We start from the raw sequence: 26,741 nt of genomic DNA, 5'->3' as shown, positions 1-26,741 counted from the left end.
CCGCTCCCCTACGCTGCTGGGAGGGGGTCAGGTGCGCTCGCCACGTGCGCTCCTGGAGAGTGCGCCTTCTCTCTCTCATTCCGTATTGCTTTGTACCGAGGCATCATTGCTGCCGCCATCTCCGTGCTCGTGTGCGAGAAGCCGCGCTACATTGCCCAGCCACGCACCCATCTGCTCGAACAAAGGCTGCGTAGCGGATGCATATATGGCCACTGCCGGCCCCCCTCCCCCCACCTCGCTCGTCGCATGCGCCTGTCTGCGTGTTTTGCCTTCGCGAAGGCTGTATCGACGCGCACACAGCGGTGCGCACAGAGGGCACCTCGTGCTCCCACTGGATGTGTGGGGGGAGGTAAAGGTGACAAACGTGAGGTATGAGCGAGGGGGAAACGGCGGCGGCGGGGATGGGGAGCAGCTGCACACGGGAGTGAAGCATACAACGCAGCGCCAACGAAAAGAATAAGGACAGCGGCACGCAATGGAGTTCCGCGCAGGTGCGTGGGCGCCCCTTCGTGAAGACTGGTGAGCTTGCCGACAGGTGTATCATCGCGCTTGATGCGCAGAGCCAATGCCCCACTGCGATGCGAGGGTACTGCTTGCCGCTTCCCACCGGTGCCTCGCCACTGTGAGCTGTGCGCTCTGCGGTTTCCTCTTTCTCTCTCTCCCTCTTGGTTTGTGTGTGCGTGTGTGTGGGGGAGCTGGTGGTGAACCACTCCGACGCGCCACCGCACACTCCACCTTCTCGCCGATGCCTTTCCCTCTTTCTCCTTCGTTTTCACTTTGCTTCTCTGCGTGGCGGTGTGGTGTATGCGCACGCACTCGCCACTGCTGCACGCGCAGCTCGACTGAGTGCTTCTCTCAGGCGGCTCGCCTGCTGACTCCGGTATCCCTCTTGCCTCGTACGCGCGACCACGCCCTATCACGTGTGGCCACGGCGACCATTTTTACGGGGACTCGAATGCACAGTCCCTTCGCCTCCTCACCCCGTTCTCCACATTCGAGCGCGGTCGACCTCGCATCTCCTTTCATTTCGAGCGTGCTGGCGGAGGATCCGTAGACGAAGCGCAGGGAAGGCAGTCGGCGCGTGCGCGGTGACCCAGGGAGATTGGTTTTATTGCTCTACCATCGACAGCGCTGCATCTTGACGGTCATGTGCGGCCATTCGATCTTCAGCTCGCCTTCTCTTGCTCTCTCCCCCTCTGCATGCGTGCGCTTGACGGTCGATGACACGCTCTCTAGTGAGCAGTAAAGTGTGTACCGCCGCAGTGGCAAGCTTGTAGAGACAACGAGGAGGCGGCCGCACCTTCGCCTGTGCGAGTGCAGCGGTGCTCCCTCCCCCCGCCTTTGTCGGCTGTGAGTTATTGGCTGCTCTCTTCAGCCTTATTTCACCTGGCTCACCTGACAAGGCGGCCGCATACAGCGCTCGCGATGCTGTGCGTGCGCGCGCTGCTCCGCGCAGCAGCATTAGTGGCCCTCGCTGCTGTGAGCAGATCATTCTGCTCGGCTCTATCCGGCGTGCTCAGCGTACAGCACGATCCTGGCGGCGCTGGTAGTGGCCGCGACGATGCTAGAGGTGATGGCCGAGGGCTGGTGCCGCTGCCGGCCTCTGGCAGCGCGTTGCTCCTAGATGACAAGTGGGCGAACGTTACATTGGATTTCCTCATGATCTTTATGAGTGTGTGCGCGGTATTCGGCATGGTTGCTCTCATCGTCATTCTCTGCGCATACTGCCGCGAATACAAGCTGATGGAGACAAGCAGCGACAGCGACACAGAGAGCGTGTGCTCGCGCTCCACCTCGCACTCCACCAACTCTGGAGACTCGCCTTCCTCTTTAGACTGGGGGCAGGCCTACGCGACACAACGCCAGCGAAACGTGGCTCCCTCAGCGGCGGCGAACGAGGTCATGACCGCTTCGAGGTACGAGGAGGCAGACAACGGAGCTGACCTGCTGGAGACAGTGATCCAAGCAGAGGCACAGCCCGATGAGCTGCACGGCTTTTCTGTGCAGCCTGGACCGTCTCTCAACCCGAGCGGCGAGACGGCCACGACGGATCAGCTTCCCGGCTCCCGTCTTTCGCTCGCCTGCAGTCGACGCGGCTCCTACAGAAAAGTAAGGTGACGCGGGGCTCGTGGCATGTGGAGGCGCGTCGCCTTTTCCCACTGCTCGCCACCACATCTCTCTCTCTCATCCCCCTCGGCAGCCCGCACGCTTCGATCCGTCAAAGGCAGCGTCTTACGATGTACACAAGCAGGCGGCTGCGGGGGAAACGCCGCGGAGGCTCTCACTGCTGCCCATGCACCACCGTCCTCGCTTCTCTGGCGGTCTTGGATATGCGTCCCGGCTCTTCGCGCGGATGCCGCCACCCGTATGCGCCTATGCCTTCATGTGTGTCTTTACCCGTTGCTTGCTGCTCCGATCTCATCGCCCTCTCTCTTCCATTGCGGACGTAGCGCGTGCGCGCGCGTCTCCCTCGTGCCCTCTCTCGTCGGCCTCTGCTCGCCCTTTCCTGCTCTCCGCCTTCCTCCTGTACCACCTGCTGCCGCGCAGGGCCAGACATGATGCACTTGAACGCTCCGCTTTGCCTCCGAGCAGGCAAGAGGGAGGGGCGCTTCGGTCGGTGTGCCTGCTGAGGTGAGAAGGGAGTGGGAGCGGAAAGCAAAGCGAGGCGGGAGGGAGGTGGCATCCGTGTTGGCAGGTGGCGGCTGCAGCACCGCATCTTTCTCTCTCTTGGCTTTCTGCCGGTGCTGTGCTGTGAGATTTTTTAAAAAATTCCTTCACCTTGCAGCTTGTATTTGCTGCCCGTGACAGCGCGCCAGTCTTTCTCCTTCCCCGCCCTCAGTCCTCATGTGCCCAGTGCCTGTGCTGCTCTGTGTCGCTCTCTTCCCCGATTTGATTTCGCTCCCAGTGCGCGTTGGCTGCCTGCATTCTCTTTCTGAGGACGATTTCGCGTTCTGCGCTGCTGATGTGTGCGCTGATAGTTCCGCCGGCAGATTAGCCACTTTCCCGTACGGTGGCCTCTCCCTCCAGTGGCGCCTCCCTTCCCCCCTTTCGCACCTCGCAACGTCGCCAGTGGTATCATGATGGCGCTCTTTCTCGCACAGCTGTCGCATTGACCGCGCAGGTGCCTGTGCGCAAGACGCGCGCATGCGTTTTTTTTTGGCCTCTTCCTCCTCCTCCTCTCTGCGCCTGCCGCCATATGTACGGGGAGCGCGCAACAGCATTGATGCCACCCTCACCTTGCCCATCACACTCCCCTCCTTCCGTCGCACTCGCGTTTCGCCGAAGCTCCTCTCTCTCTTTTTCTCTGAACGTGCCGATCCTTGCGCGGGCACCTCCCCCGCCTCTCCCCCCAAACACGTCATCTCAACCCCCCTCCCCTCCTCACTCGACCACCACTCAGTTCTCTCTTCCCCTGCGGCGTCCTTCGGTGTTCCACACGTTGGACAATTCAACACGCCTCCCTCCTTCCTCGCCAGCTATACACCCCGTCAAGGCCTCACCATACCCTTTCCTGGCTTGATCGCGTGTGTGGTGCCACACAGCTCGACACGCATCAGCACCACTAACTTTAGTCTCCTGTCCCCGCCTAACACAGCCGTCTGTCTCCCCTTCTCCCCCTCCCCCCTCCCTCCCCTCTACAGTACGTCCCCTCCATCACGTGGTACGCACCATACACCATTTCCGCTGCACCACCTTTCCTTCACCGGGACCATCTTTCCCACCCGCCTTGTTATACACATTTTTCAACACCCCGGGACGCCCTCCCCACCTCTCCCCTGTCAAGATGGGTCTCATGCTGCCGAAGCCGATCCTTAGTAAGGTCGTGGATCGGGCAGGTAACTCTTTCGTGAACAGCGCCTGCGCCTCGCAGAACGGCTTTCGAAATTCTATGGAGGATGCGCACATGTTAGTCGCCCCGGAGGACTCTGATGTGGCGTACTTTGGCATCTTCGACGGGCATAGCAACGCCGAGTGTAGCGCCTTCGTGGCGAGGGAGCTGCCGCAGCGTCTGAAGAAGCTACCGGAGCCGATCACGGCGGAGATGCTAGAGAAGGTGTGCATAGAGGTGGATGAGGCATACATGAAGTCCAACGTTGAGGGCGGCTCCACCGGCACCTTCTGCATCATCCGCAGGGACCTTACAGTGACCATCGCCAACGTCGGCGACTCCCGCATTCTCGTCTGCCGCGACGGCAAACTGATATTCGCCACGGAGGACCACAAGCCGTACATACCGGAGGAGACAGAGCGCATTGTTGCCTGCGGCGGCAGTGTTGTCAGCAACCGCGTCGACGGCGACCTTGCCGTGTCGCGCGCCTTTGGGGATGCGTCTTTTAAGGTGAGAGGGGCGAAGGACTACCGCAAGCAGAAGGTGATCGCCGTCCCTGACGTGTCTGTGGTGCAGTGTCAGCCGAACGACTTCATCATTCTCGCATGCGACGGCGTCTTCGAGGGCAACTTCTCTAACGAGGACGTGTGCCAGTTTGTCTGGGAGCAGCAGCAGAACTGCTGGGACGACTTGGCCGTGGTGGCGTGCCGCGTCTGCGATGAAGCCATTCGCTGCGGCAGCAAGGACAACATATCATGCTTAGTGGTGCAGCTGGCGGAAGGCGCCTCCAAGGTCAAGTCGTTCGGGACCGCGTCCTTCGTCCCTGGCCCACCATTCCCGCGCAATCAGCAGCCCTGTCGCACCGCCTACGCGCAGATGGCCGAGCTCGGCCACACGACGACGGCGGCAGCGCTGCAGACGCGCTACCAGCTGCTACAGGCCTTCTCCAAGAACAAGTTGAATGCGCAGCCGCCCGTGATGCGAACCGCTTTCGAGATGAGCGACGAGGTGGATCTCGAGACGGAGTGGTCCTTCTTTGGCAAGGGCCCTGCGCCAGGTAACGAGAAGAACTTCTTCGAGGCGCTCGCCAACATGGGCAACAGCTCTTAACGCTCATGCCGCCGACATCCTCTCCGTTGATTCTCCTCTCTTGCCCGTAACCGCTACTCCTCTCTCTCCACCTCGTCACGTAGGTCAGATGGGTCTGCCGCTGCTTCATGCCGGTGTTGGTGTGCTCTGCGCTCGTCTGAGCGCCCTGTGAAGGGCTGCCTCTGCGGCAGACGGTGCTACGCGGCGGGAGGGGGAGGCGAGGGACGGCGAGCGCACCTTCTACGTGGAAGAGACGATGTGCCTGCAAGAACAACATGCACCAACACGAACACTTAGAGAGATAGAGAAAGAAGAAGAGGAGGGGCCGGCAAGGGGGACTGCGGAGTGGGAAGTGGGGGGGGGCGATGACTTGTAATGGGAGAGGAGAGGGTACATGAAAGAGCATTTCGTGCAAGCATCTTTGCACTGCCCTCCCATCTCTTTCTCTCTCTTTGTATCGCTTCAGATTTTTGTTTTAGTCCTTGATTTGAGTTCGCCACACGGAGTATGTGCGATTTATTTGGTCAAACGGGGGTGGGAGAGCGGCAATGGAGGAGGGCCCGTGAGGTGAAGAAGAAGAAAGTGTGCTCGCGCCGCTCGAGGGTGGGCATGTCGGACGCACCCGTGCGTGTGTGTGTCGGCGCGTATCGGGTAGGTGATGAGATGCTACGGGGAGGTAATGGGTGGGGTAAGTCACGCCCATCCCACACCTCAGTGGCGCATGGGGAAACAACCCACCGTGGCGCGATCTCGAGCCGAGATCGACGCGGGTCGTGGCTGCTCTCATCACTGTCCAGCTCCGTAGCCTCTGTAGGCAGAGGCGTGGGGCGACAGCGTTGGAGCTGTGAGGGAGGGGAAGTTTGCAGAAAGGTACCGGCATGCACATCACACACGCACACACACGCACACCTGAACGATGGTGTGGAAATGAGTGCGGGTCTTCTCTCACCAGCGGGAGCTCGCACGATCGCGTGTGTCGGGCTGTGAAAAATGAGTGCGGTAGAGTCGCTATCCGTAGCGCTGCTCTGTTGCCCCTCCTCCCGCCCCTTGTTGAGCACCACCTGCAGTGCAGGCCCTTGTAGACGCTCACATTGCACAGGTTCACATAGCTGCCGAAGGATTTTTATGTTCACTGGACTCTCCTCCTTCCTCCCCCGCGGCAGCTTGGAGCCCCCCTCCTCTGTCCCTCTGTCCTCTTTTCCCACATGAACCCCGTCCTGGGCACCCGGCCACTCGTCGTCACGTGTGTATCGCCTTTCCACCTCCGCACTTTCGCTTTACTCTGTCCCCCCTTCTTCCCTCTCACTTGCACCTCTTCCATCTCTTCAACTCCGCTTATATATTTATGTCTGTGTGCGTACCTCTCCCTCCCTTTGCTTTGTGCTGTTGTAGTGAGGCTTGCGCCTCATGGCGTGTGCGTGCGTCTGCGCGCAAGGTGGCGGCGTTTGTGCTTGGGAAAGCGAGCAGGCATTGGAGACTGAGGAGGGAGGACTAAGCTGCTGATCAGGCATCGAGGCTATCAGTGCTGCTGCTTACCATTACGTTTTCCCCTTGTTGGCCTTTCTTGTCGCGCTGATAAATGAGGGGGAAGGGGGTGGAGTTTGTGTGTGAGTGCGCGGAGCGTTTTTTTTTTTCGTTCCCCCCTCCCCCCTCTCTCTTGCGGAGAGAGAAACAAGTCCCTTTATCTGTATAGCGTTGTGTGCATGGTTAGGTGCGCTCATGTTGATAATTCTACCGTTGTTGTTGTTGTGCACCCCGTTTAGTGTCTTTGGTGTACTCGCCTGCCGTTATCTCTGCCCCTTCCCCTTGGTGTCTTTGCGTGCCCGTTGCGGGCGAATCTTTGCTCTCTGTCGCTGTCTGTCTGTGTGCGCCCCGATCTCAGCCAAGATCTTTATCAGCTCGACATATATATACATATATATATAACCGAAGCTATTGAGAGACGGACACCTTTCAGTGCACTGACCTCTCTAAGCAGAAAGAGCAACGAAGCAGAGGAACACAAGCGTAGACGGCCACACGTTTCCCCCTCCCCCCAGCTCCCTCCTCCACAGAGGCACTTGGGGGGCTCGCTATCTCGGCGCGGCGCCGACTCACCTGAGGTGTACCAACTCGCTGAGCAACAGGTCCCTTTCATCGCTGTCTGGGTACGCGCCGTATCTCGCGTGCTTCGCCGACTCCCACGTAAACTCATTCCCCATCCACCGCTGCTTCTCACCGTCTCACAACTTTATCTCCCTCTCCTTCGGACCTCTTCAATGGGTCGTGCATCACCGCGCTGCACCGCTCACAAGAGAGAGGGAGGAGGGAGGGGGAGTGGGGCGTGAACGGCGAGAATGACTGCTGCTGCTGTCTCCCGTGCCACCACGAATGCCATCTGCTTCTCTTACTGTGCCTCTCTTCCTCACGCAACAGAGCCCCCTTCCCCCCTCTTGGCCTACACGCACATGCCCGCACGCACAGGTGCGTGTATCTGTACCATCAGGAACGCATACGCACGCGCCCTCAGACACCTGAGCGACTACGCAGAGGAAGCGTCGGGTGGAGAGGCAATACGCGCCTACACGCGGGCGAAACCGAAGATACACGCGAGTGGCGCCATTACACGGCACGTACGCCCGCCTCTGCTCCTCTCCCGTTGACTTCTCTGCTTTACCATCTCCTGACGCATTTCCCCCTTCCCTTTCTTACTCGGTACACACGCACACAGTGAGAGAGGGGAGACGCATTCGATAGGAGAGAGGAGTGCGCAACGCCGCGCTGACTGGAGAGACTGGGAGGATTCTGGGGTAGCGGGCAAAGATGATGCTCACCAAGGTGGAGGGCCCCAATGCGGCCGGCAACAAGGTGTACGTCTTTGGCGTGAACGACTACCGCCTCGAGGTGCCAGAGCGCTACAATGTTCAGCACTTTGTTGGGCGTGGCGCGTACGGCTTTGTGTGCAGTGCCGTGGATACGGTGACCAATGAGCCGGTGGCGATTAAGAAGGTGACGCACCTCTTCGACGATGCCGTTGATGCTAAGCGTGTGCTGCGAGAGGTAAAGCTGCTCGCCTACCTCAGCCATCCGAACATCCTCTCCCTCAAGGACCTCTTCAAGTCACCGGACCCGGTCGACACGTACAGCGAGCTCTACGTTGTCACAGACTTGATGGAGTCAGACATGGACGCCATCCTGCGCTCCCCGCGCATCCGCCTCGCCGCCGGCCACGGTCAGTACTTCACCCTTCAGCTGTTGTGCGCACTGCAGTACACTCATAGCGCGCATGTACTGCACCGAGACCTGAAGCCGGGTAACCTGCTTACAGACTCAGAGTGCAATCTTAAGCTGGGCGACTTTGGCCTTGCACGCGGCATCGGACACGACGACACCATGACGCAGTACGTCTTCACACGGTGGTATCGACCACCAGAGTTACTACTGGTGTGCAAGCACTGCAGCTACAGTGCTGATATGTGGGCTGTTGGATGCCTCGCGGCAGAGATGTTCACCGGAAAGCCGCTCTTCCCCGGGAAGGACTACATCAACCAGATCAATCTCATAGTGGAGCTGCTGGGCGTACCAGACCTTGCACGGGACCTGCCGCCGAGGGCGTCCAAAGAGGCGGTGCACTACCTCTCCTCTTTGCCCCCTAGCAAGGGAAAGAAGCTCGAGGAGTACGCCCCGGAGCTGCGGCGGCGCTTTGACGAGGCCACCTTTTTCGACGGCTTCGACACGGAGCTGGAAGAGGCGATTGCTGCGGAGGGCGCCATTATCGCTCGCCCCCGGCCGCGCCCGCCTGAGGAGTACTACGCCGAGTTCGTCGACTTCATCTTTGGACTCCTGCGCTACAACCCCGAAAAGCGGCGCACAGCGAAAGAGTCGATAGCGCATGCGTGGCTGTCGGACGTGCGCGGCCCCCAGGAGACCATCGGCGGTTGCGAGGCAGAGCAAGTATATCATTGGGACGCCGAGGGAACCACCTTCAACATCCCGCAGCTCCGCCAGCTGTTCATAGATGAGATCGAAAAGTTCGCGTCTAACCGGCGCAACTGAGGAGCACCGAGGCTTTGGTGGCACGCGCATGAGTCCTGCTGATGATTCGGGGGCGGGGCGTTCGATGGTGGTGCCGCAGGGGGGGAGACGAAGACCTGTGCGTGGCGGTAAAGGGAGGGAAGGTCGGCGATGGGGAACGGCGCACGTTAGCGACGGGACCTACACAGAGAAGTGCAAAGGGGGGGGCGGGCGAGAAGGCCGTCACTGCGGTCCTCTCTCGGCCCCCCCTCCTCTGCACTTCTCTGCGAATTTGTCTTCTCTTGGGCTTTTTGTTTTGGTTCGCTTTCACCTCAGAGCGACGTCTCTGTCACTGCGCGCAAGCCGCCGCCGTCTCGCCCCTGTCGTCTTCGGTATGAAAGGGCCCCACCATGGCCTTTGCCGCGTCTCACGCGTTTTTCTGTGTTTTGTCTTTAATGCCTTTGTGTGGGCGCGGCCGTTGCTGCCTCGTCGACAGCAGCAGAGGAGGAGCGAAAGGAAAAGGCACGAAGCTATCTTGGGGTGCGCCCTCAGTGCTTTCTTCTGCTGCCATCGTCGACTTGGCGGTCGCCACTTTTCCTCTAACCCCCACTCTCCCTCCCTCCATCCTCCATGCGTCCAGGGCCCCCCCTTTCTCTCTCTTTCCTCTTCACTCATTCGTGAGCCGTCTTCAGCTCGCTTAAAAGCCCCTTTCTACCGCCGTTCGCATCTCTCTCTCTCCCCCTGTGCGTATGTCTGCCTCCTCGGCTTTCTTGGTTTTGCCTCATCCTTTTCTGCGTGCCCCTATGACAGGTGCCCACGCATCCTCTCCGTCGAGCTTCTCCGATTTGCCTTGCTACTCCTCTCCACGTCCCCTTCTCCTGCTTCCCCCTTCTCTATCGCTTCCCGCCCACCGTACGCGTGCACTTGCTCACGTACGCTCGCGCCTGTCGCTTGACAAGGGCAACAGATGACACAAGGGCAGTCGATGGCGGCGAGGAGAGAGAAAATGACAGACGGATGAGGGAAGGATGTGAGAATGCGCACGCCCATGTACCTCAGCACAACCACCATACTTGCGCAGGCGGTTGCAGGAAAGCTCCCCCCCATCAGCGACCTCCTCTCTCCGCTAACTCGCCGCTGCGACGCCTCGAGGGGAGCGGTCAGGTGGCCATGAGACGAGAGTTGAGATGCGTGTTGTCTGCCTCTCTCACTGTTTGCATGCAGTTTCAGTTCCGCTTTGCACGCGCTGCTCCCCCACGCCGCTTCCTCCTTCACTCCCCTGCTCATCGCATCGCCATGCTGCCTATGCCGCGTCCAAGCACACTAGCGTGGCCTCCATCAGCGCCACCCCATACCGTTCGACCCCCCCTCCCCTCTCCCACTCAAACTCCCTTCTGCACAAGCGCAGATCCCACGTTTGATCTCGCTGTTCCTCTTTCCATCAGCACATGAGTGCTCGGAAGGGATCGCGCGCATACGTTGACGATCGCAGAAAAACAAAATGAGGATGACCATGGAACGTCGCCAAGTGCCCACTTCATTGCCATTCACTGCGGCCATGTCGCGGGTGTCGCTGTGTATTGTGTTCATGGCTCTCTGCTGGACCTCTTCAATGACATACGGCCTCAGCCTTCCCTTCATGCGCGACTTTGGCTTACCGTACCCGAAGGATGAAGCCATTCGCATCCTCGCGAGCTCCGTTACCTCTCGCTCCAAGATCGTGCCGCTGCGCTGGCGTGATGTGTTCCCGTGCGCGGCGCAGCTGAGCGATGGTACACAGCCGCCGTCGCATCGGAGCATCGGCCAGGTGCTGATGGGTGACACGCTGGAAGACTCGGGCATTCAACTGAGGGCGCTGCAGGATAGGGAGTGCGTTCTTATCTGCTCCTCCAATCTGAGTCCGGCGGAGAGGGGAGATCTTGAGAAGCGCATCTTGGGCCGCTACCGCGCACAACTTGTGCTCGATGGTCTTCCGGCGCTCGAGACGTTGTCGGCGGACAGCGTGCGCCATCGCATCCGCACGGGATTCCCGCTTGGAAACGCTTCCAGGGGCGTCCCACCGGGAAGGGTAATGGTTTACAATCACGTTCACTTCATCGTTTCGTACTATCCGATTCCCTCAGCAGAGCTGCCAACGGTGCGGATCGTGCACTTTGAGGTGCAGCCCCGCAGTGTGCGCCACGGCGGCGAGCTAGGTGAGGAGAACGCGTGTGTCTTGCCTACCGCGCCTGAGCCACAGATTACGTCCATGGAGAATATTCGCTTCAGCTACTCGGTCCAGTGGGTGAAGTCGGCGACGCCGTGGAAGGCGCGCTGGGACAACTACTTCGACCGTGATCCACGCGAGGCGAAGGCGCACTGGTACTCCATCTTGAACGTTTTCTCGCTGGTAATGCTGCAGTCGTTGCTTCTGTGGTACATCCTCTTGCGGTCTGTGCGGCGCGACATCTCCTCCTACAACGAGGAAGACCTGCTGGGTGATCGCGAGGATAGCGGATGGAGGCTCGTGCACGGGGATGTGTTCCGGCCACCGCGCGGGGCGGTCATCCTATCTGTGCTCGTCGGCAGCGGCATGCAGGTCCTGTGCATGGTGCTCGCCTCGCTGGCCCTTGCCGTCGCCGGTATGGTCTCGGACGGATCTCGTGGTGTACTGACAACGCTGCTGGTAATGCTTTTTGTTCTCTTCTCGAGCGTCAATGGGCTTGTGACGGCGAGCCTTCTTAAGTTCTTCCGGCGACGCTCGTGGCAGGCCATCACGCTAGCGTCGGTCGCACTGCCGGGGCTCCTCTTTGTCGTGTACTTGGCTCTCAACTTCATTCACCTCGGCTCCCACGCGGCGAGCGCGCTGCCCTTCACCTCTCTGCTCTACCTGCTGGCGTTGTGGCTGCTTGTGTCGGTGCCGCTCTGCTTTGGGGGGCTGTGGTGGGCTTCAGCACGAGTATTTCGATTCCGGTGAAGGTGAACACGATCCCTCGCACCATTCCGCCGCAGCCGTGGTACTTGAAAGGCGTGTTCTCCTACATGGCTCTCGGCATCGTGCCCTTGGCGGCGTCCTACGTGGAGTTGCAGTCCATCTTCAGCAGTGTCTGGCTCGGCGTCGTGTATCACATGTTCTCCTTCCTCATCGTCGCGTTTGTGCTGGTGCTTGTGATTGTTGCGCAGATATCTGTCTTCTCCACCTACTACCAGCTGAGCCGGCTCAACTACCACTGGTGGTGGCGGTCCTTCCTTGTTTCGGCGTCCTACGGGGCGTGGCTGATGCTGTACTGCATCTTTTACTACTGGTTCATCGTCGTGAAGGGGTTTCTCGGCATGGTGCTCTTCTTCGGGTACATGGGGCTGGTGTGCGTCTCGGTGTCGCTCATGTTCGGCGCTGCGGGGTTCCTGGCCTCCCTGGCCTTCGTCCGTATCGTCTTCTCAAGTGTGAAGGCGGATTAGACAACGGATGCTTCAAGGGTGAAGAGGTGAGGGGGGAGGAGGGGGCGGGGAAGCGAGTGTCGGTGTGGGCGTGGGTGGGTAATAGTGGTGGTGATGGATCGTGGCGTGCGGGAGAGCCTACATCGAGGGCGAGATCGAGAGAGGTAAGGAGACAAGAGGAGAGCGGGGTGAGGGACGGGGGCGGGCGTACGATGTCCCCTCCCCTCTCCTCTCCCTCCGTCTTTGCTCTCGCATGCCACCGCTCAAAGGCCCTGCCCGTTCTCGGCTTCTTTTTCGATTGCACACACATATATATATATATGTCACGCTAGCCACAGCCCAAGGCATGCGTGCGCCCATGCCTCCCTTCCCATCGGCAACGACACACACACACACACACCTGCACGTACGTGACCTGCTCCATTGCTATCGCCCTCCTGCCGTGTGGACTCAGTATTACTCCTGACCTGCTTGCCTTCTTGGCTTCCTGCCATTGCCCTCCCTCTCCCTCTTTTTTTTTGTTCGTCGCGATTGTACACATGAGTTGTGCGTGTGTGTTCCCACGCCGGCGCGCACGATCTTACTTTTTCATGATCAACGCGGAGAGCTCGTCTGCGGAGCCGTCGCCGCAGGTGCCAAGAGAATAAACGAAGTGGGTATAGATGTCACAAAGAGCGCCCTTCCGCCCATGCTTGGAGGAGAGGCGAGTGATGCGTGTTAGAGACTGGGCGTGCGCTCTTGTGCCCGCATGGGTGGCCGCACTGCTGCCGCGATCCCGTCTGTCGTCTGTACACACACACACGAACCTCCCCGGGACCTTCTCTCTCCCTGTCACACAGGTCTGTAGTGCGAGTCTGGTGACTGCAGGTGATTATGACCCCTCTCTGTGCCGCTTCCTATACGGCTCACGCGGGTGGAAACATACGCGTCTTCACGTACGCGCTCAGCTAACCCGAGTGGAGCGGCCACTCGTTAGACTTCGCCCGGTGATGCTTGCTGCCGCTTAGCACCCCCCCGCCGCCGCGCTCCCCTCCTGTCTGTCTCTTCTGAGTCCCCTTCGGTTACTCCGCGCACCCCTTATTTTTTGCGTCTCTGTGGACTCCCCCTTCCCGCTCTTCCTCTTACCGTGACGCACAGGTAGTCTTACGTGCTGCGACAGCGTTCCATCTCTCAAGTACAACCCCCCCACAAGGACCGTCTGCAGACACGTATACATCGCGGACACCTCTCCATTATTCGACGCTCTCCACGTGTGCGTGAACCCCGTCTTGATCTCTCTCCCAACGACTTCCCCATCTCTTTTTCCGGAGGTCTTGCGGTAGTTCCTCCCTTCCGCCCTCTCATCAGCGCTTACGCTCTTCCTTTCTCTGGACGCAACCTCTTCCCAACTTCTCAGACGCGCGTCGCCGTCCACGTCTTCGCATCCTTGATCAGCGTCGAACTGGAGCCGCGCGATGTCACGCTCACAGACAACCAGCAAGTCAGCGCCGAAGACCGTCTCGGTCTTCTGCCGCGTGCGTCCACCGGTGCCGCATGAGAAAGGCCACACCTTCGACAACATAACCTACGATGACCAGGACAACCGCGCCATCATTGTAAACCGCAAGTCGGGCTCTCGGTCGGCCGAAAAAAAATACTTCTTCAATCGCGTGTTCCGGCCAACTGTGTCACAGAAAGAGGTGTACGAGTGCTTCGCCAAGAACGCCGTCGACGCCGCCTTCGATGGCCAGCACGGCGTCCTCTTTGTCTACGGGCAGACCGGCTCTGGTAAGACCTTTACGATCAGCAACGATGACCCCCAAAACGAGGGTGTGCTGCAGCAGTCCATGAAGGAAATTTGGACGAAGATCGCCGAAGACAAGGCCAACGACTACACGTGCAGCGTCAGCTACGTGCAGCTGTACAACGAAATTCTGACGGACTTGCTCGATGACAATAAGGGAAAGGTGCGCATCCAGATGGGCACAGAGGGCCGCGGCGATGTCCTGATGGTATCCGACACTACCGGCTTGGGAATCGAGCGGGAAGTGAAGGACTACAAGTCCACCATGGCCTATTTCAAGACGGGCCTGTCGCGCAAGGAGATGGCGAGCACGTCCATGAACAACACGAGCTCTCGCTCCCACACCGTCTTCACGCTCAATATCAACAAGGCCAAGAAAGTCGGTACCGTGACCGTCGGTGCTGAATCGGAAGGCCCAGCGGTTGCGCTGGAGGGCCGCCTCGTGCTGTGCGATCTTGCCGGAAGCGAGCGTGTGAGCAAGACGCATGCGGAGGGCAAGACGCTCGGCGAAGCCACGCACATTAACCGCAGCCTCCTCACCCTTGGCAAGGTGGTCGCTGCGCTGACCGAGAACGCCCAGCACGCCCCTTTCCGTGAATCGAAGCTCACCCGCATTCTTCAGTACTCGCTCATGGGTAACGGCAACACCTCCCTCGTCGTCAACATCAGCCCCTCGGATTCAAACACAGAGGAGAGCTTGAGTGCGATCATGTTTGGGCAGCGCGCCAGCCAAATTAAGCAGGACGCGAAGAGGCACGAGGTGCTTGACTACAAGGCGCTGTACCTGCAGCTCATGGCGGACATGGACAACAAGAATGACAAGACGCTCGAGGATGCACTGGAGGAGGAGCGCAGCGTCTACGAGGAGCGTATCGGCACCCTCAACGACCAGATTAAGCTCCTCAGCAATGAAAACTCGATGCTGCGCGGTGAGAACTCAATGCTGCGCTCGGCCGTGCCGCCTGAGAAGCTCAAGATGATCGATGAGACACCAGCGAGTGGTGTGGCAGTGGCGAATGGCGCAGCTGGCGGCGGTGGCGGCGGCAACTGGGTCAAGGCGAGCCAGGAGCTGCGAGAGGTGATCAAGCAGCGCGATGAAAAGCTGCGCGTCCTCAGTGACGAGCGGGTGCGGCTCGCGCTTCAGTTAGCTGAGGAGCAGCGCAAGTGCTTCCAGCTCGCACAGAAGATGCGCTCATTCGCCGCACGCTACAAGTTGGAGCGCGACGAGGCGTCTCGCCGCCAGGATGAACTGTGCGCTGAGCTGGCAGCCGTTAAGGGTACCGATTACCTGAGCGCTATCAGCAACTTTGACGCCACCGTCGCCCTACCCACCGGACGCATGGGCCGCGAAGTCGAAGACCTCAGCGACAACGACCGCGCCCAGGCGTTGATCCGCGCACTCCGGGCGGAGCGTACGGAGCTCATTGTCTACCAGGCGAAGGCAGCCAATGCCATTCGCATGCTCGTGAAGGAGCGTGACTTGGCGCTGCGCAAGGCAGGATCGAAGTAGTGAGACGAGTGGAATACGCCGGCCTAACGCTGCGTGCGAGCAGCAAAGTGCGGCTCCTCCGACTATGTGTGATTGGATGGGCGGTGAGGGGGGGGGTCGGCCTGCCGGGGGAAGAGGTGTCCAGTGATAGAACAGCAGAACAGAGGAGGGGGGGGCAGGGCCGCGGGAAGTCAATGAAAAGGGGGGGCGCCCTTTCCTTGGCTGCTGTCCTCTGGCTTCCCATCCCACTTACGCTCCCTCACCTCTAATCCATGACCCAACGCCCGTATAGGTCTTCCCTCCCCTCCCCCACTACCCTCTTTTTTTTCACCGTAACACACCCATGCAGACACAGAAACACGCGCGGCTCTCCTCTCTGCGCGGCAGCGGTCCTCACACGTATCAGTGCTGTTCCGTTGTTGAGAATGTGCAAGTCCTGCGTGCGCGTATGTGCCTGCTAATATTTGCTTCCGCAAAGCATATCTGTCAGCGATGCACGTGTTGATGGGGTAGGCGGACATTGTGGGCTCCGCTTCCTGCCCAATCAGCCTCCCAAGCAGAAAGGCAGATTCTTACGCTCTCTCTCCCTTCTCTACCCCTCCACTCTTTCCTCCCTCCCCAAAAAACCTCGAGAACAAACTGAAGTCCCTCAGCATGCTTTTTCTGTGCGTGCGTGTATGTGTCTGTGTGTCTGTGTGCGTATTGTGCGTGTATGACTGCCTCTCAGGACACTGGCGTCTGGCGTCGTACACATTTCTTTTCCCTTCCGGGCTATGCGGTGCTGTAAAGTTGACCTCTGCTAAGAACAAAGCGGAATAAGAAAAAGGCTTGCGGCGCTCGCTTCTATTGTGCTCTTTCCTCTCTCTCCTCTCCCGTTAGCGTCATCGATCGCTTTCCCTGTGTCTGCACATGCTCGCCAGACCTCATTTTTTTTCTTCCCCCTCGGCCACGAGGACGCTCTACGCTCATTTTCACCGCACCTGTTTATTACTTCTCTTCCCCCCTTTTTAGCGGCTTCTCGTGGGTTGCGAGGTTGTGTGGTGATGTGAACTTGACTTGTGCGACACCGCCACACAATTCTTCTCTCCCTTTACTTGTGGATGTGGTACTCATTGCTGAGCTTTGCTGTCCATCTTCTGTGCTACTCCCGCCTTCTCACGGCACGCATGCACACACACACATATATATGTGTGTGTGATATGGTCTGATTGTGTATGCGTGTGCTTTGTGTGCTTCTCCCTCCCTCCCCCCACTCTCTATCTTCTGCCCCCCTTTTTTTGCCGTATCGCTGTTTCTTCAATGCGCTGCTGTTGATGCCGCTCGTGCATGTCTGCGTGCGTAAAGAGCGCATATCGTCTTCGCGCCGCTGCTGCTCTCTTCTTCCGTGACTGTGGTGATGTTCGCAGCTCCTTATGCTATCCACCCCAACGCTTCCTCGCCCCATTTCTGTGCTCGCTAGCTCTAGTGCTTTCCTGTGTGCCTACTTCGATGCCTTCTCGGTTCGCCTCGCTTCCTCGAAGCGGCGACTGTTGCTGCTGCCTACAGTGACGGATCTTGACCTGTGAAGCGCAACACCGGCGATCCTGAGAATCGCGACGAGCAGGGCAGGACGCGAATTCGTTTCCACAGGCCAAAGCGCAGGGAGCGCTTCTCTTTATGAGCGAGGTGCGACCGACGTAGGCTAATGCATGTACGGAGAGCGTTCTCCGTCTTCGCCATACACGTGCCGAAACGTTCCAGTACGCACTGGTGCGTGGGTTTGCGAAGAGTGCTGCACGTGGAGAGGGATGAGCCACGATTGCCTGCTCGCCGCTGCCCTCTTCAGCAGCGCGGCTCATCGAGCGTGGGCGGCTGACAAAAATAGCATATATATATATACATTGTTTTACGGAGGCCTCAAGAAAAATGTATTCGACCTCGGGCCTTCGAGGCTAACGGCACAGCCGCTGCTGAGCCCGGCCATCACCGATCCTGTGCTCCATGATGGCCGTCTCTCTTTCCCTTGCTTCTCAACGCATCGACCACGTGTGCTGATGCAGCACAAACCTCAGCGCGCCGTGACGTTGCATTGGTGCGGCGCCCCACTCTCTGCGGACGGAGGCCAGGCAGCCGCTCTTTCCCTCTACCCCTGCGGGCGCCGAGCCGCCCCTCTCGTGGTGGCAGGGCCGACCATGTGCGACGTGCGGAGATCAGAGCGACGCCCCGCTGCGCATGTCGGCGGCCGAGGCCTGGATGGCGCTGCCCCCCGGGCCACATGCGACCGTGGGCACGTCTGCGCCATCCGAATGGTGGGCAGAGCGTCAGCGGGACTCGAGCGCATCCCACTCGGCCCACCCACTGCCTCGTGGTGGTGTGCAGCCGGAGCCGCGCCGAGGTGGACGCAGGGCGTGACGCCCTGGGAGGCTGGTGGGCGGCTGAGTCGGCGGGGTTGCTGTCGCGCGCGTCCACCGCTGCCTTGCACCACGAACGCGCGTGGAGGCCCGCAACAGTGCCGGGCAGAGTAGCGTTGAGCTCATGACCTTTAGGAGTAGACGGATGCGTGAAAAAAAAGCACCGGCAACAGACCCCTCCCCTCTTTTCCCGGAGCATACCGCCAAGGGTTATATGTGTGCACGTTGGGCGGCGGTTGTGGCGTGCACGCAGTGCTGCATTCACTGTCTCAGACGGCACCGAAGCAGGTACAACGAATGCGATAACACACACACACACACAGATCAGAAGTGCCGTTAACCGGCGTCTTCACCCTCGCCAAGGCGTTGGAGCGTGTGCGCATCCCTCGCGCTGTGGATTTTCCTCTTCGACGGACGCGCACTTTGCGCGCACGGCGTATGCCCCCGCGGGACGCGTTGTCCGTTTACGGTCCTGTGCGCGGACCTTCGAGGGGAACTGACTCAGACCATGCAACCCTTGCCACCTCGTCTCGCCCCCTTCTCTTCAAAGAAAGAAGCGCAGCTCTCGGCGTATAGTGCTAATATCAGCGCGCTCGCTGCATGTCCAAGAGTGCGGCAGTCCTGGTTCTGGACGTCACCCTTCCCAGCGCTGCGGCGCTGGAGGAGGCATGTGACCTGTGCGCCAGCATTCTCATCGACAAGATGGTGTACGCGCCGCCGGACGAGGTGGCTGTCATCCTCGCGGGCACCGCAGAGTCTCGCAGCGCCCTTCACGATCAGTCTGAGAAGGCGCGTTTCAACCACATAACAGTGGCGACAGATCTTGGGCCGGCAACAAAGCAGTCTCTGGAGCCCATAGCCGCTACGCGCGCCGGTAAAGCTTTGCTGCCTGAGGCCACGATTGTGCAGCGGCCCGTCGCGGAGTCGTACGACCTCATCGAAGCGCTTCAGGTGGCGGTGGCAGTGCTGCAGGCTCGCACGAGTCGGAGGAAGTACAATCGCTGCATTTACTTCCTCACCGACGCGCGACACGAGGTGCAGCACAAGGCAGACATGCTGCCTCTCATTAATGCGTTGCAGCACGACCAGGTGACGCTGGTGGTGATTGGGTTCCACTTTCAGATACACATGAACGGCGTCGATTCGCAGGAGGGGCAGGACAGTCTCGCCCTCGGCAGCGATGAGGCGTGGGCAGGGCTGGATGTGAAAGCAAAAAACGAGAAGGTGCTCGAGGCACTGTGTAGGGAGTTGGGGCCGCCAAGCACACTTGTCAGCCCTGCGGAGGCGCTGGCCAGCCTCTCGTTGCTGCGCTGTCGAAAGGTTCGCCAGCAGCCCATGCTCAAGGTTGCACTTCGCATCGGCGACGTGCGGATTGCCACTCAGCTATTCGCTCTGACCCACGAAGAGCAGCTGCCAGTGCTGCGTCGGAGCACTCGCGGCGGCGCGGAGGTCGTGCAGAGCATCGAGTACGTCGTCGCCGGCGACGTGGACGAGGAGCCGCGTACCTTGCCGATGGAGGAGCGGAAAGAGGCGTTTTTTGTCGGCGTTGACCGCATCTCGTGCAGCGAGGCCAATAGTGACGCGATGAGGGTAACGGGCCCCCGCGCGCTAGAGGCCATCGGGTTCGTTGGAGAGACGGAGGTCGAGCCTTACATATTGATGGGTGGCACAAGTGCGCTGCTGCCGCTGGCGGGTGACCACGCCGGACAGCGCGGCTTCAATGCCCTGGTGGACGCGATGGCTTCTGGCGGGAGGGCGATGCTGGTGCGGCTGGTGCGTACAGCAGACGCTGCCCCGTCGCTGTGCGCTTGCTTTGCGCGGGTGACGAAGACGGCTGCGGGGCAGCGCCACTTGGTCTTGGCCCCTCTTCCGTTCGCCGAGGACACGAGATACCTTCGATTTTCTGAGTATCCGGAGCTGCGGTTTAGCGCAGCTGAGGAGCAGCTGATGGACAAGCTTATCGACGGCCTCTCTGTGAATGATTCGGTGCTGGCGCCGCTGGACACTTTCAACCCAGTCCTGCAGCAGTACTACGCCACCCTTCAATCTAAGCTGTCCGCCCTGGATGCACTAACAGAAGAACGCAACGCGGCGGCGATCTCGCCTGAGGAAGCGGTGCCGCCTCTGCTGCCTCTGCTGAGAGGCACCTCCACCGACTTCTTCGTGGAGGGTGGCGAGGTGTACGAGGCGGTGTCGGCACAGTGGTCCGCCCTTGCGTCTTGCGCCGTTGCGTTCCCATATGAAGAGGAGGCGGACGCGCTCCTGACTGGCAGCAAAGGCCCAGGTGGGGAGGGAAAGCCGTGGTACCAAGACCTGACGGCAAGGTCGTCAGGGATGCACACTCAGAGCGGTGCGCCGCCGTCCCTCTCAGAGGGATCCGCCGGCGCTCCGCCGACAATCGCTGCGGCCATTCTCGAAGGCACGAGGCTCGGCGAGGGGGCGGATACAGCGTCTGTAGGCAGCCGCCCGACCTCGCGGGCAAACAGTACCTCCACTGCTCCGCACAACGTCACCAGCGGCGACGTATCCTTCCTGCTAACCACCGTCAACCCAGTAGGCGATTTCGCCAGGATTGTCAACAACCCTGCTGTGACGGAGGCGCAGCTGCGCAGGGCGAAGGACGACCTCAGCGACATCGTTTGGGAGCTCCTGCGCAGCAGTATGAAGGACTTTCTCTACCGCAAGTGCATGGCCTGCATTATGTCCCTCCGCCAGCTCTGCGTTAAGGAGAACGACGCCGCCTATTACAACGACTTCCTGCTCAAATCAGAGGTGGTGGCGCAGCAGTGCGGCCGCCACACCGATTTCTGGGTCCCCTACGTGGTGGAGCGGAGGGACGGCAGCAACGTGTGGCCCATCACGGCACAGGAGTGCAGGTCTTCGACTCTGCCAGATGATGCGGCAGCCGAGGCCTTCCTGCATAGGAGCCTCTTCCATTCCGCCATTGCCTTCGAAGACGTGGCCGACGATGACGGCTGACAAACATTCAGCCACAAAGAGTGATGACAGAGGAAGCAATGATCGACAGCCTTTCGATCCCTCGGGGTACGTGTGGACCTGCGCACAGTCTTTCAGCCTCCCCCCTCCTTGGTTGCACCCACAGGCTCCCCTTCACGCTTCGTCCTACTTCCCGCTTCCCCCACTGCTCCCCACTCCGCTTGCTCGTGAGCCCCTCTCTGCGGACGGAGGCCAGGCAGCCGCTCTTTCCCTCTACCCCTGCGGGCGCCGAGCCGCCCCTCTCGTGGTGGCAGGGCCGACCATGTGCGACGTGCGGAGATCAGAGCGACGCCCCGCTGCGCATGTCGGCGGCCGAGGCCTGGATGGCGCTGCCCCCCGGGCCACATGCGACCGTGGGCACGTCTGCGCCATCCGAATGGTGGGCAGAGCGTCAGCGGGACTCGAGCGCATCCCACTCGGCCCACCCACTGCCTCGTGGTGGTGTGCAGCCGGAGCCGCGCCGAGGTGGACGCAGGGCGTGACGCCCTGGGAGGCTGGTGGGCGGGCTGTGAGGCAGCCTGCGAGGCGGTATGTGTGCACATGCGTCACTAGAGACTGCGTGAGAGTGGGTGCTCAGATGACTGTGTTGGCCGTGCCACAGCGCGTGCCTGGCGCTGCGTCGCCCCCGCACTGCCACCACGCGCACGGAGGCGCGTGACAGTGTTGGAGGCGGGTCGAAAGCAGGCTCGGCTTAGGTACCGCATGCATGAGGAATGGGTGCGATGGAGCGCTAAACCTATTGTTGGCGGGCTTTTAGTTCTCATATTTCGTTTTCTTCCCTCAGTCTTCGTTAGGTTTGCTGGTGTGCTCTCTCGCTGGATGTGGAGGGCAACGATCCGCATCAGCTGCCGTAAAGCAAGGCCCGCACGAGAAGCGGGGATGCCGATTGATGAAGGGGGGGTATGCAAGTGCTTCGAATGGTCGCTGCTCAGCCGATGTGGCCGCGGAGCTGCCCGACTGGTGACTCTGTGGGCGTGGCTAGCGCTACTGCAGCAAGGGTGTGCATACGCCGGCGAGGCCCCTCTGAGGTTGCAGCGCAGAGGCGGCTAGGCGAATCCAACAGCCGCAGGAGGTCTGCTTGAGAAACTGCCCTTGGCTGGCCTCGTGCGCATTACCACTTCTCCTCCGCCCCCCACCGCCGCGCCCCTTCTCTCTGTCCTCTTGACTCCATCCTTTGTGTGGCGCCCCCCTTTTTCCCCAACCGCTCACTCCCTTCTCCGTGGAATACGCCTATGCGTGCACACGCCGCAGTACTGCCCGGAAATAGCGAACTCTTCCTTGGCGTTCCCTTCTCACAGCGACCATCTCCATAGCTTTTCTAGTCCGTTTCCCCAGTGCGGTTATCCCGGCGATGAGCAGCAGCGAGACCACAAAGGACGCGGCCGCGCACGCGCCAGAGGTGGAGGCCGCCCCAACCTTCGCGCCGCCTTCGCTAACGGCCGAGCTGGCGGAAGGCGTGGCGGTTGCTGAGGGTGCACCAGATGAGAAGATGGGGGATGCGGAATCGGCTGCGGCGACAGCGGCAGAGGCAACGTCTTCTCCCCAATCACCAGGAGAGTCCAAGATTCAGAGTGCGCTGGCGGCACTGGTGCAGCTGCTCGACAGTGACAGCGGCAATGCGGAGACGGCGAGGCGCCGTGGTGCCTCTTTACCTCATGTGCAGAGGATGTGCATGCGCGTTCCGCAGCTCTCCAATGTGCTTACTCGCTCGCAGCGGTTTCAGCTGTACTGTCTGCTTCTCCTCGACGACACTGACGGCGCGGAGATGCAGAGTGAGGTAGGCGAGCACGAGGACTGGGCGGTGTATACACAGCGGGCACTCGAGGAACATGTGCAATTAGCGGAGCAAGCGGTCGCACTCTTCCCCGCCACCCTCCACGTCACAGCCGACGAACTCGCTGGCCTGTTCTGTCGGCTGGACACAGTCACGGCCTTCAACTTCAATGCTGAGACGAGCGAGGTCGTCCTGTGCGTAACGTACGTGGTTGCCGGTAGCTGTTCCACTGAGAAGGACGTGCTTCTGCGTACCCTCTATCGACTTCTCTGCGTGCTGCAGAAAGACTTTCTCGTGCCAGCGGCCTCTCGCCTGTACGAGCCGGCGGCGGCGTCGCTGCTGCGATTGATGCTCCAGTTTTTCGACCCACGGCTCGCCACCCACATGGACCAGCAGCAGGTGGACGCGGGGAGGTACATGTTGGAGTGGTCGCGGCGCCTGCTGGTCCTGCAGTCCGACTACGATGCAGCACTGAAGGTGCTGGATTGGGTGTTCATCCTGGGCGACCCCGCCATGATCCCCTACGTGGCACACGCCTACCTCATTACCCACCGTCGGTCGCTCATGGCCTTGAGCACGAAGCAGGAGCTGACACAGCACCTCGACAAGATGAGGTTCACCCTGCCTGCGTGCAAGGCAGACGCGATCGACCCCGGCTTGGTAGACGGCCGCGCCACCGCCCCGACGTGTGTGTGGAGCGGGAAGTCGCTGCTGCAGAATGCGGATCTACTCTACCGTATCACACCGCTCTCCGCGCAGCGCATGCTGGACTTCTGCCTATACCCGGATGTCGGCCTGCTGAACAAGACGCCGGAGGAGCTGCAGCAGTACTACGCTCAGACACCAAGCCTACCGCTGGAGCGGTTCGACCTCGCCTCCGCCTTCGCGAAGCGCAGCGCGGCGGCAGACGGCGGGAAAGATCTGCTTCCCTCGCGCGAGTACATCATCGTTGACTGCCGCTCGCAGGAGAGCTTCGAATATGTGCGGCTGCCCACGGCCATCCTCGTGGGGGACGTCCTCGGCTACGAGCAGGAGGGCCTCGCGGAGGCGATGCGGCGACTCGAGTCCTGCCGTGGGCACCCGCTGGCACTCTTCGCCACCGGGCGGCCGATCGTGGAGGAGGTGAACCTGCTGAAGGTCTTCGCCCTTTATCTCGTCAACCGTGAGGCGTTCCCGTTCGTGTGCATCGTACCGGGCGGCTTCAAGACGACGATTCCGCTGCTCCGCAATCACGTCATTGACGTCATCATGAGCCCCGCGGCTACGGCGGCCCTCCAGAGTGCAACGGGCAAGCGGGGCCTATCGAGCATCGACTGGGCCCAGCAGGCGTCCGACACGGCGCACGCGATCTCCGCCGCTTTCAGCGGCGTGTCGGACTATCTCGCGAAAATAGAGGGGATGGAGGTACGGCAGAAGGCCCTGGAGCTGCGCACAAAGGCGCAGACAGGCGTGGCGGCGGCCGGCTCGTGGGGCTGGGGAGTGATGCAGCGCTTCCGTGACAGCCTCGGCGAGACCCGAGCGCACGCATCGGCAGTGCTTTCAGCTGCCGGCGACAAGCTTGCGTCCACTCAGACGACCGCGAGCGCCAGCAGCAGTGCAGCGCCCTCCTTTACAGACGACACAGGGCCCTTCTCAGTTAGCGCTCCGTCAGCGACGTCGCAGCGCCTCACGAGGGTCAAAGCTGCTGCTCCAGCGGCACTAGCTCACGCCGCTGCCTCGCAGCCATCACAGCAGCCACAGCAGGCGTTCTCACTGGGCGAGTATAGTGAAGAAGAGGATCTGGACCTCATCACGTCGATCCCGACTAGGCCGCTGCGCGGCGTAGTGGTGACTGCGTCGGCACTGCCTGCAAGCGAGACGGCGCTTTCAGCGCCTGCAGCGGCGCCCTCATCGATCACCGTCTCGACTCCCGAACGCCAGTACCCGCCAGCACCCGCACCATCACTGGCGGCGACGACAATGGCAGGGTCTCGGGAGCAAGCGTCGCCTCCAGCGGCCTCTGCTCCCTCACCTGCAGCCAAAGCGGCGCGCACCGAGTCTGCGTCGCGCATCGCTGCGAGCATTGACGCCGAGTTCGACGAGCTCTTTAGTGACCTAGCTTTGAACCCTGAGACAGCTTCTCCGCCGTCGAAGCCGACCACCTCGGCTGACGCAGATGGCCTCTTCGGCTCTTGACATGTGGTGGCGTGCGGGGGTGATGCGCGAGGGTGAATCGAAGCCTCCTTGCTCCCACATTCACTGCGCCGGCTCTCTCTGTCTCTGTTGCACGGCACCCGAGTCGAAACTCTGCCCGGCACTGTTGCGGGCCTCCACGCGCGTTCGTGGTGCAAGGCAGCGGTGGACGCGCGCGACAGCAACCCCGCCGACTCAGCCGCCCACCAGCCTCCCAGGGCGTCACGCCCTGCGTCCACCTCGGCGCGGCTCCGGCTGCACACCACCACGAGGCAGTGGGTGGGCCGAGTGGGATGCGCTCGAGTCCCGCTGACGCTCTGCCCACCATTCGGATGGCGCAGACGTGCCCACGGTCGCATGTGGCCCGGGGGGCAGCGCCATCCAGGCCTCGGCCGCCGACATGCGCAGCGGGGCGTCGCTCTGATCTCCGCACGTCGCACATGGTCGGCCCTGCCACCACGAGAGGGGCGGCTCGGCGCCCGCAGGGGTAGAGGGAAAGAGCGGCTGCCTGGCCTCCGTCCGCAGAGAGTGGGGCGCCGCACCAATGCAACGTCACGGCGCGCTGAGGTTTGTGCTGCATCAGCAGACGGTGTACCTGTTCCACAGCTAATTGGCCAACGACGCTCAGAAACCTTTAGCGCCATGCGGTACCCACCATATTCCGTCGCCCTCCTCCTCCTCCTACACAAGGAACTGTACTCGAATGGGGCGCACCTTATGTGGCTGTACAGCGTAAGACGCGAGCAAGACTGCGCTTCTGTTGAGCTGATCTCACAGGAAGCACCTGCACATGGGTGCGGCATGCGCGATCATGCCTCTTGTGGCAGTGGGATTGCACAGGCCGCTAACATTATCGCAAGCGACCGGTCGCAGCTCATAGGCCTCTAGGACTGGTGAAAGGCCGACGACCCACGCGCGTGGCGTCTCTCATAGCGTATGATTGATGCGGCGCGCTGCTGATGGGGGTGGGGTGGTGGCAGGTGTCGAAGGCGTGCATGCCTCGCCTCGAGGGCTCCGCCGACAACTCCGATCTGGAAGCCACTCTCAGCAGCTTCACGGCCGGCGCGTGCGCCCACTGTGGGGAGAAGCGGACGGGGGCTCAGGAAGAGCTTTGGTGGAACTGTGGTGCAATGGATTGCGGTGCCTGTTGGGCTCAGTCGCGAATTACGCCATGCCGAGGAAGATCCACGGGCGCCCCTCTGCGCTTAAGCAGCCGGCATAAAGGGCCATCTGAAATGGACGCGCAGCGGCCTGTGGCGAGCGGCCCGCAGCCCCCACTCTCCGCCCTATGCCCGCCGCGAGGACATGGGCATGCCAACACGATCCTACGATCCCAGGGCTGGGAGGCCCACCCCTGACCGGCGCAGCTCTAGCTGCAGGCGGTGACTTAGACTTCCTCCGCTCCTTGCGCTGATGCGGCACGCGCCGGCCCGCACTCAGGCAGCGACTGCTCGCGTGATGGGTGGGTGACAGCCCTCACAGGCCCGATGCTCTATCGCGAGGAGGGGTATGGCAGGGAGGGCGTTGGAGAAGGAGAGCGCGTGCCCGCTGAGTCGCAGGGGGATGCAGATACCACCATAACGGGTGCTGCAGCGCTAGAGATGACAGGCAGTGCGGGGTGCGGCGGCCTTCGCCGTTGTGTGGCAGGCTGCACCTTGCCCGTGGTGGGTGAAGAACGCGGCCGTACTTGGCGACGACTCATCTTGTGGCTACAAAGGAGTGGGGGGGTGCAGGCGAGCATACCGGCCGAGCGCTCTGTGCAGCGCAGGTGGTGTGTGAGGGATGTGAACAGCGTCGTGCTGTGAGGC

At 61.0% G+C, this 26,741-nt stretch overlaps 8 protein-coding genes across 8 annotated transcripts; all 8 read left to right on the top strand.

The window, feature by feature from the left end:
* Nucleotides 1-1,425: 1,425 nt before the first annotated feature.
* On the top strand, nucleotides 1,426-2,118 carry LSCM1_03659 (uncharacterized protein; the record flags this gene model as incomplete). Its single annotated transcript, XM_067321192.1, has 1 exon — nucleotides 1,426-2,118. The coding sequence occupies one exon, from the start codon at nucleotides 1,426-1,428 to the stop codon at nucleotides 2,116-2,118; it is 693 nt and encodes a 230-aa protein (XP_067176560.1).
* Nucleotides 2,119-3,784: 1,666 nt separating this feature from the next.
* Nucleotides 3,785-4,939, top strand: LSCM1_03658 (uncharacterized protein; the record flags this gene model as incomplete). The annotated part of the gene is made up of 1 exon (XM_067321191.1): nucleotides 3,785-4,939. One exon carries the CDS (start codon nucleotides 3,785-3,787, stop codon nucleotides 4,937-4,939), a length of 1,155 nt encoding a protein of 384 aa, XP_067176559.1.
* Nucleotides 4,940-7,720: 2,781 nt separating this feature from the next.
* Nucleotides 7,721-8,953, top strand: LSCM1_03657 (uncharacterized protein; the record flags this gene model as incomplete). The annotated part of the gene is made up of 1 exon (XM_067321190.1): nucleotides 7,721-8,953. One exon carries the CDS (start codon nucleotides 7,721-7,723, stop codon nucleotides 8,951-8,953), a length of 1,233 nt encoding a protein of 410 aa, XP_067176558.1.
* A 1,516-nt stretch (nucleotides 8,954-10,469) lies between these two features.
* On the top strand, nucleotides 10,470-11,867 carry LSCM1_03656 (uncharacterized protein; the record flags this gene model as incomplete). The annotated part of the gene is made up of 1 exon (XM_067321189.1): nucleotides 10,470-11,867. The coding sequence occupies one exon, from the start codon at nucleotides 10,470-10,472 to the stop codon at nucleotides 11,865-11,867; it is 1,398 nt and encodes a 465-aa protein (XP_067176557.1).
* Nucleotides 11,868-11,932: 65 nt separating this feature from the next.
* On the top strand, nucleotides 11,933-12,349 carry LSCM1_03655 (uncharacterized protein; the record flags this gene model as incomplete). The annotated part of the gene is made up of 1 exon (XM_067321188.1): nucleotides 11,933-12,349. The coding sequence occupies one exon, from the start codon at nucleotides 11,933-11,935 to the stop codon at nucleotides 12,347-12,349; it is 417 nt and encodes a 138-aa protein (XP_067176556.1).
* Nucleotides 12,350-13,782: 1,433 nt separating this feature from the next.
* On the top strand, nucleotides 13,783-15,621 carry LSCM1_03654 (uncharacterized protein; the record flags this gene model as incomplete). Its single annotated transcript, XM_067321187.1, has 1 exon — nucleotides 13,783-15,621. The coding sequence occupies one exon, from the start codon at nucleotides 13,783-13,785 to the stop codon at nucleotides 15,619-15,621; it is 1,839 nt and encodes a 612-aa protein (XP_067176555.1).
* Nucleotides 15,622-18,590: 2,969 nt separating this feature from the next.
* LSCM1_03653 (uncharacterized protein) lies at nucleotides 18,591-20,969 on the top strand (the record flags this gene model as incomplete). The annotated part of the gene is made up of 1 exon (XM_067321186.1): nucleotides 18,591-20,969. One exon carries the CDS (start codon nucleotides 18,591-18,593, stop codon nucleotides 20,967-20,969), a length of 2,379 nt encoding a protein of 792 aa, XP_067176554.1.
* Nucleotides 20,970-22,338: 1,369 nt separating this feature from the next.
* Nucleotides 22,339-24,936, top strand: LSCM1_03652 (uncharacterized protein; the record flags this gene model as incomplete). The annotated part of the gene is made up of 1 exon (XM_067321185.1): nucleotides 22,339-24,936. One exon carries the CDS (start codon nucleotides 22,339-22,341, stop codon nucleotides 24,934-24,936), a length of 2,598 nt encoding a protein of 865 aa, XP_067176553.1.
* Between the last annotated feature and the right edge of the window lie 1,805 nt (nucleotides 24,937-26,741).

The sequence above is a fragment of the Leishmania martiniquensis genome, chromosome 30 (genome assembly GCF_017916325.1).
Source record: "Leishmania martiniquensis isolate LSCM1 chromosome 30, whole genome shotgun sequence".
In the NCBI taxonomy this organism is placed as follows: Eukaryota; Euglenozoa; class Kinetoplastea; order Trypanosomatida; family Trypanosomatidae; genus Leishmania; species Leishmania martiniquensis.
The sequence above is the reverse complement of the archived record's forward strand: the minus strand, read 5'-3'. Positions and strand labels throughout refer to the sequence as shown.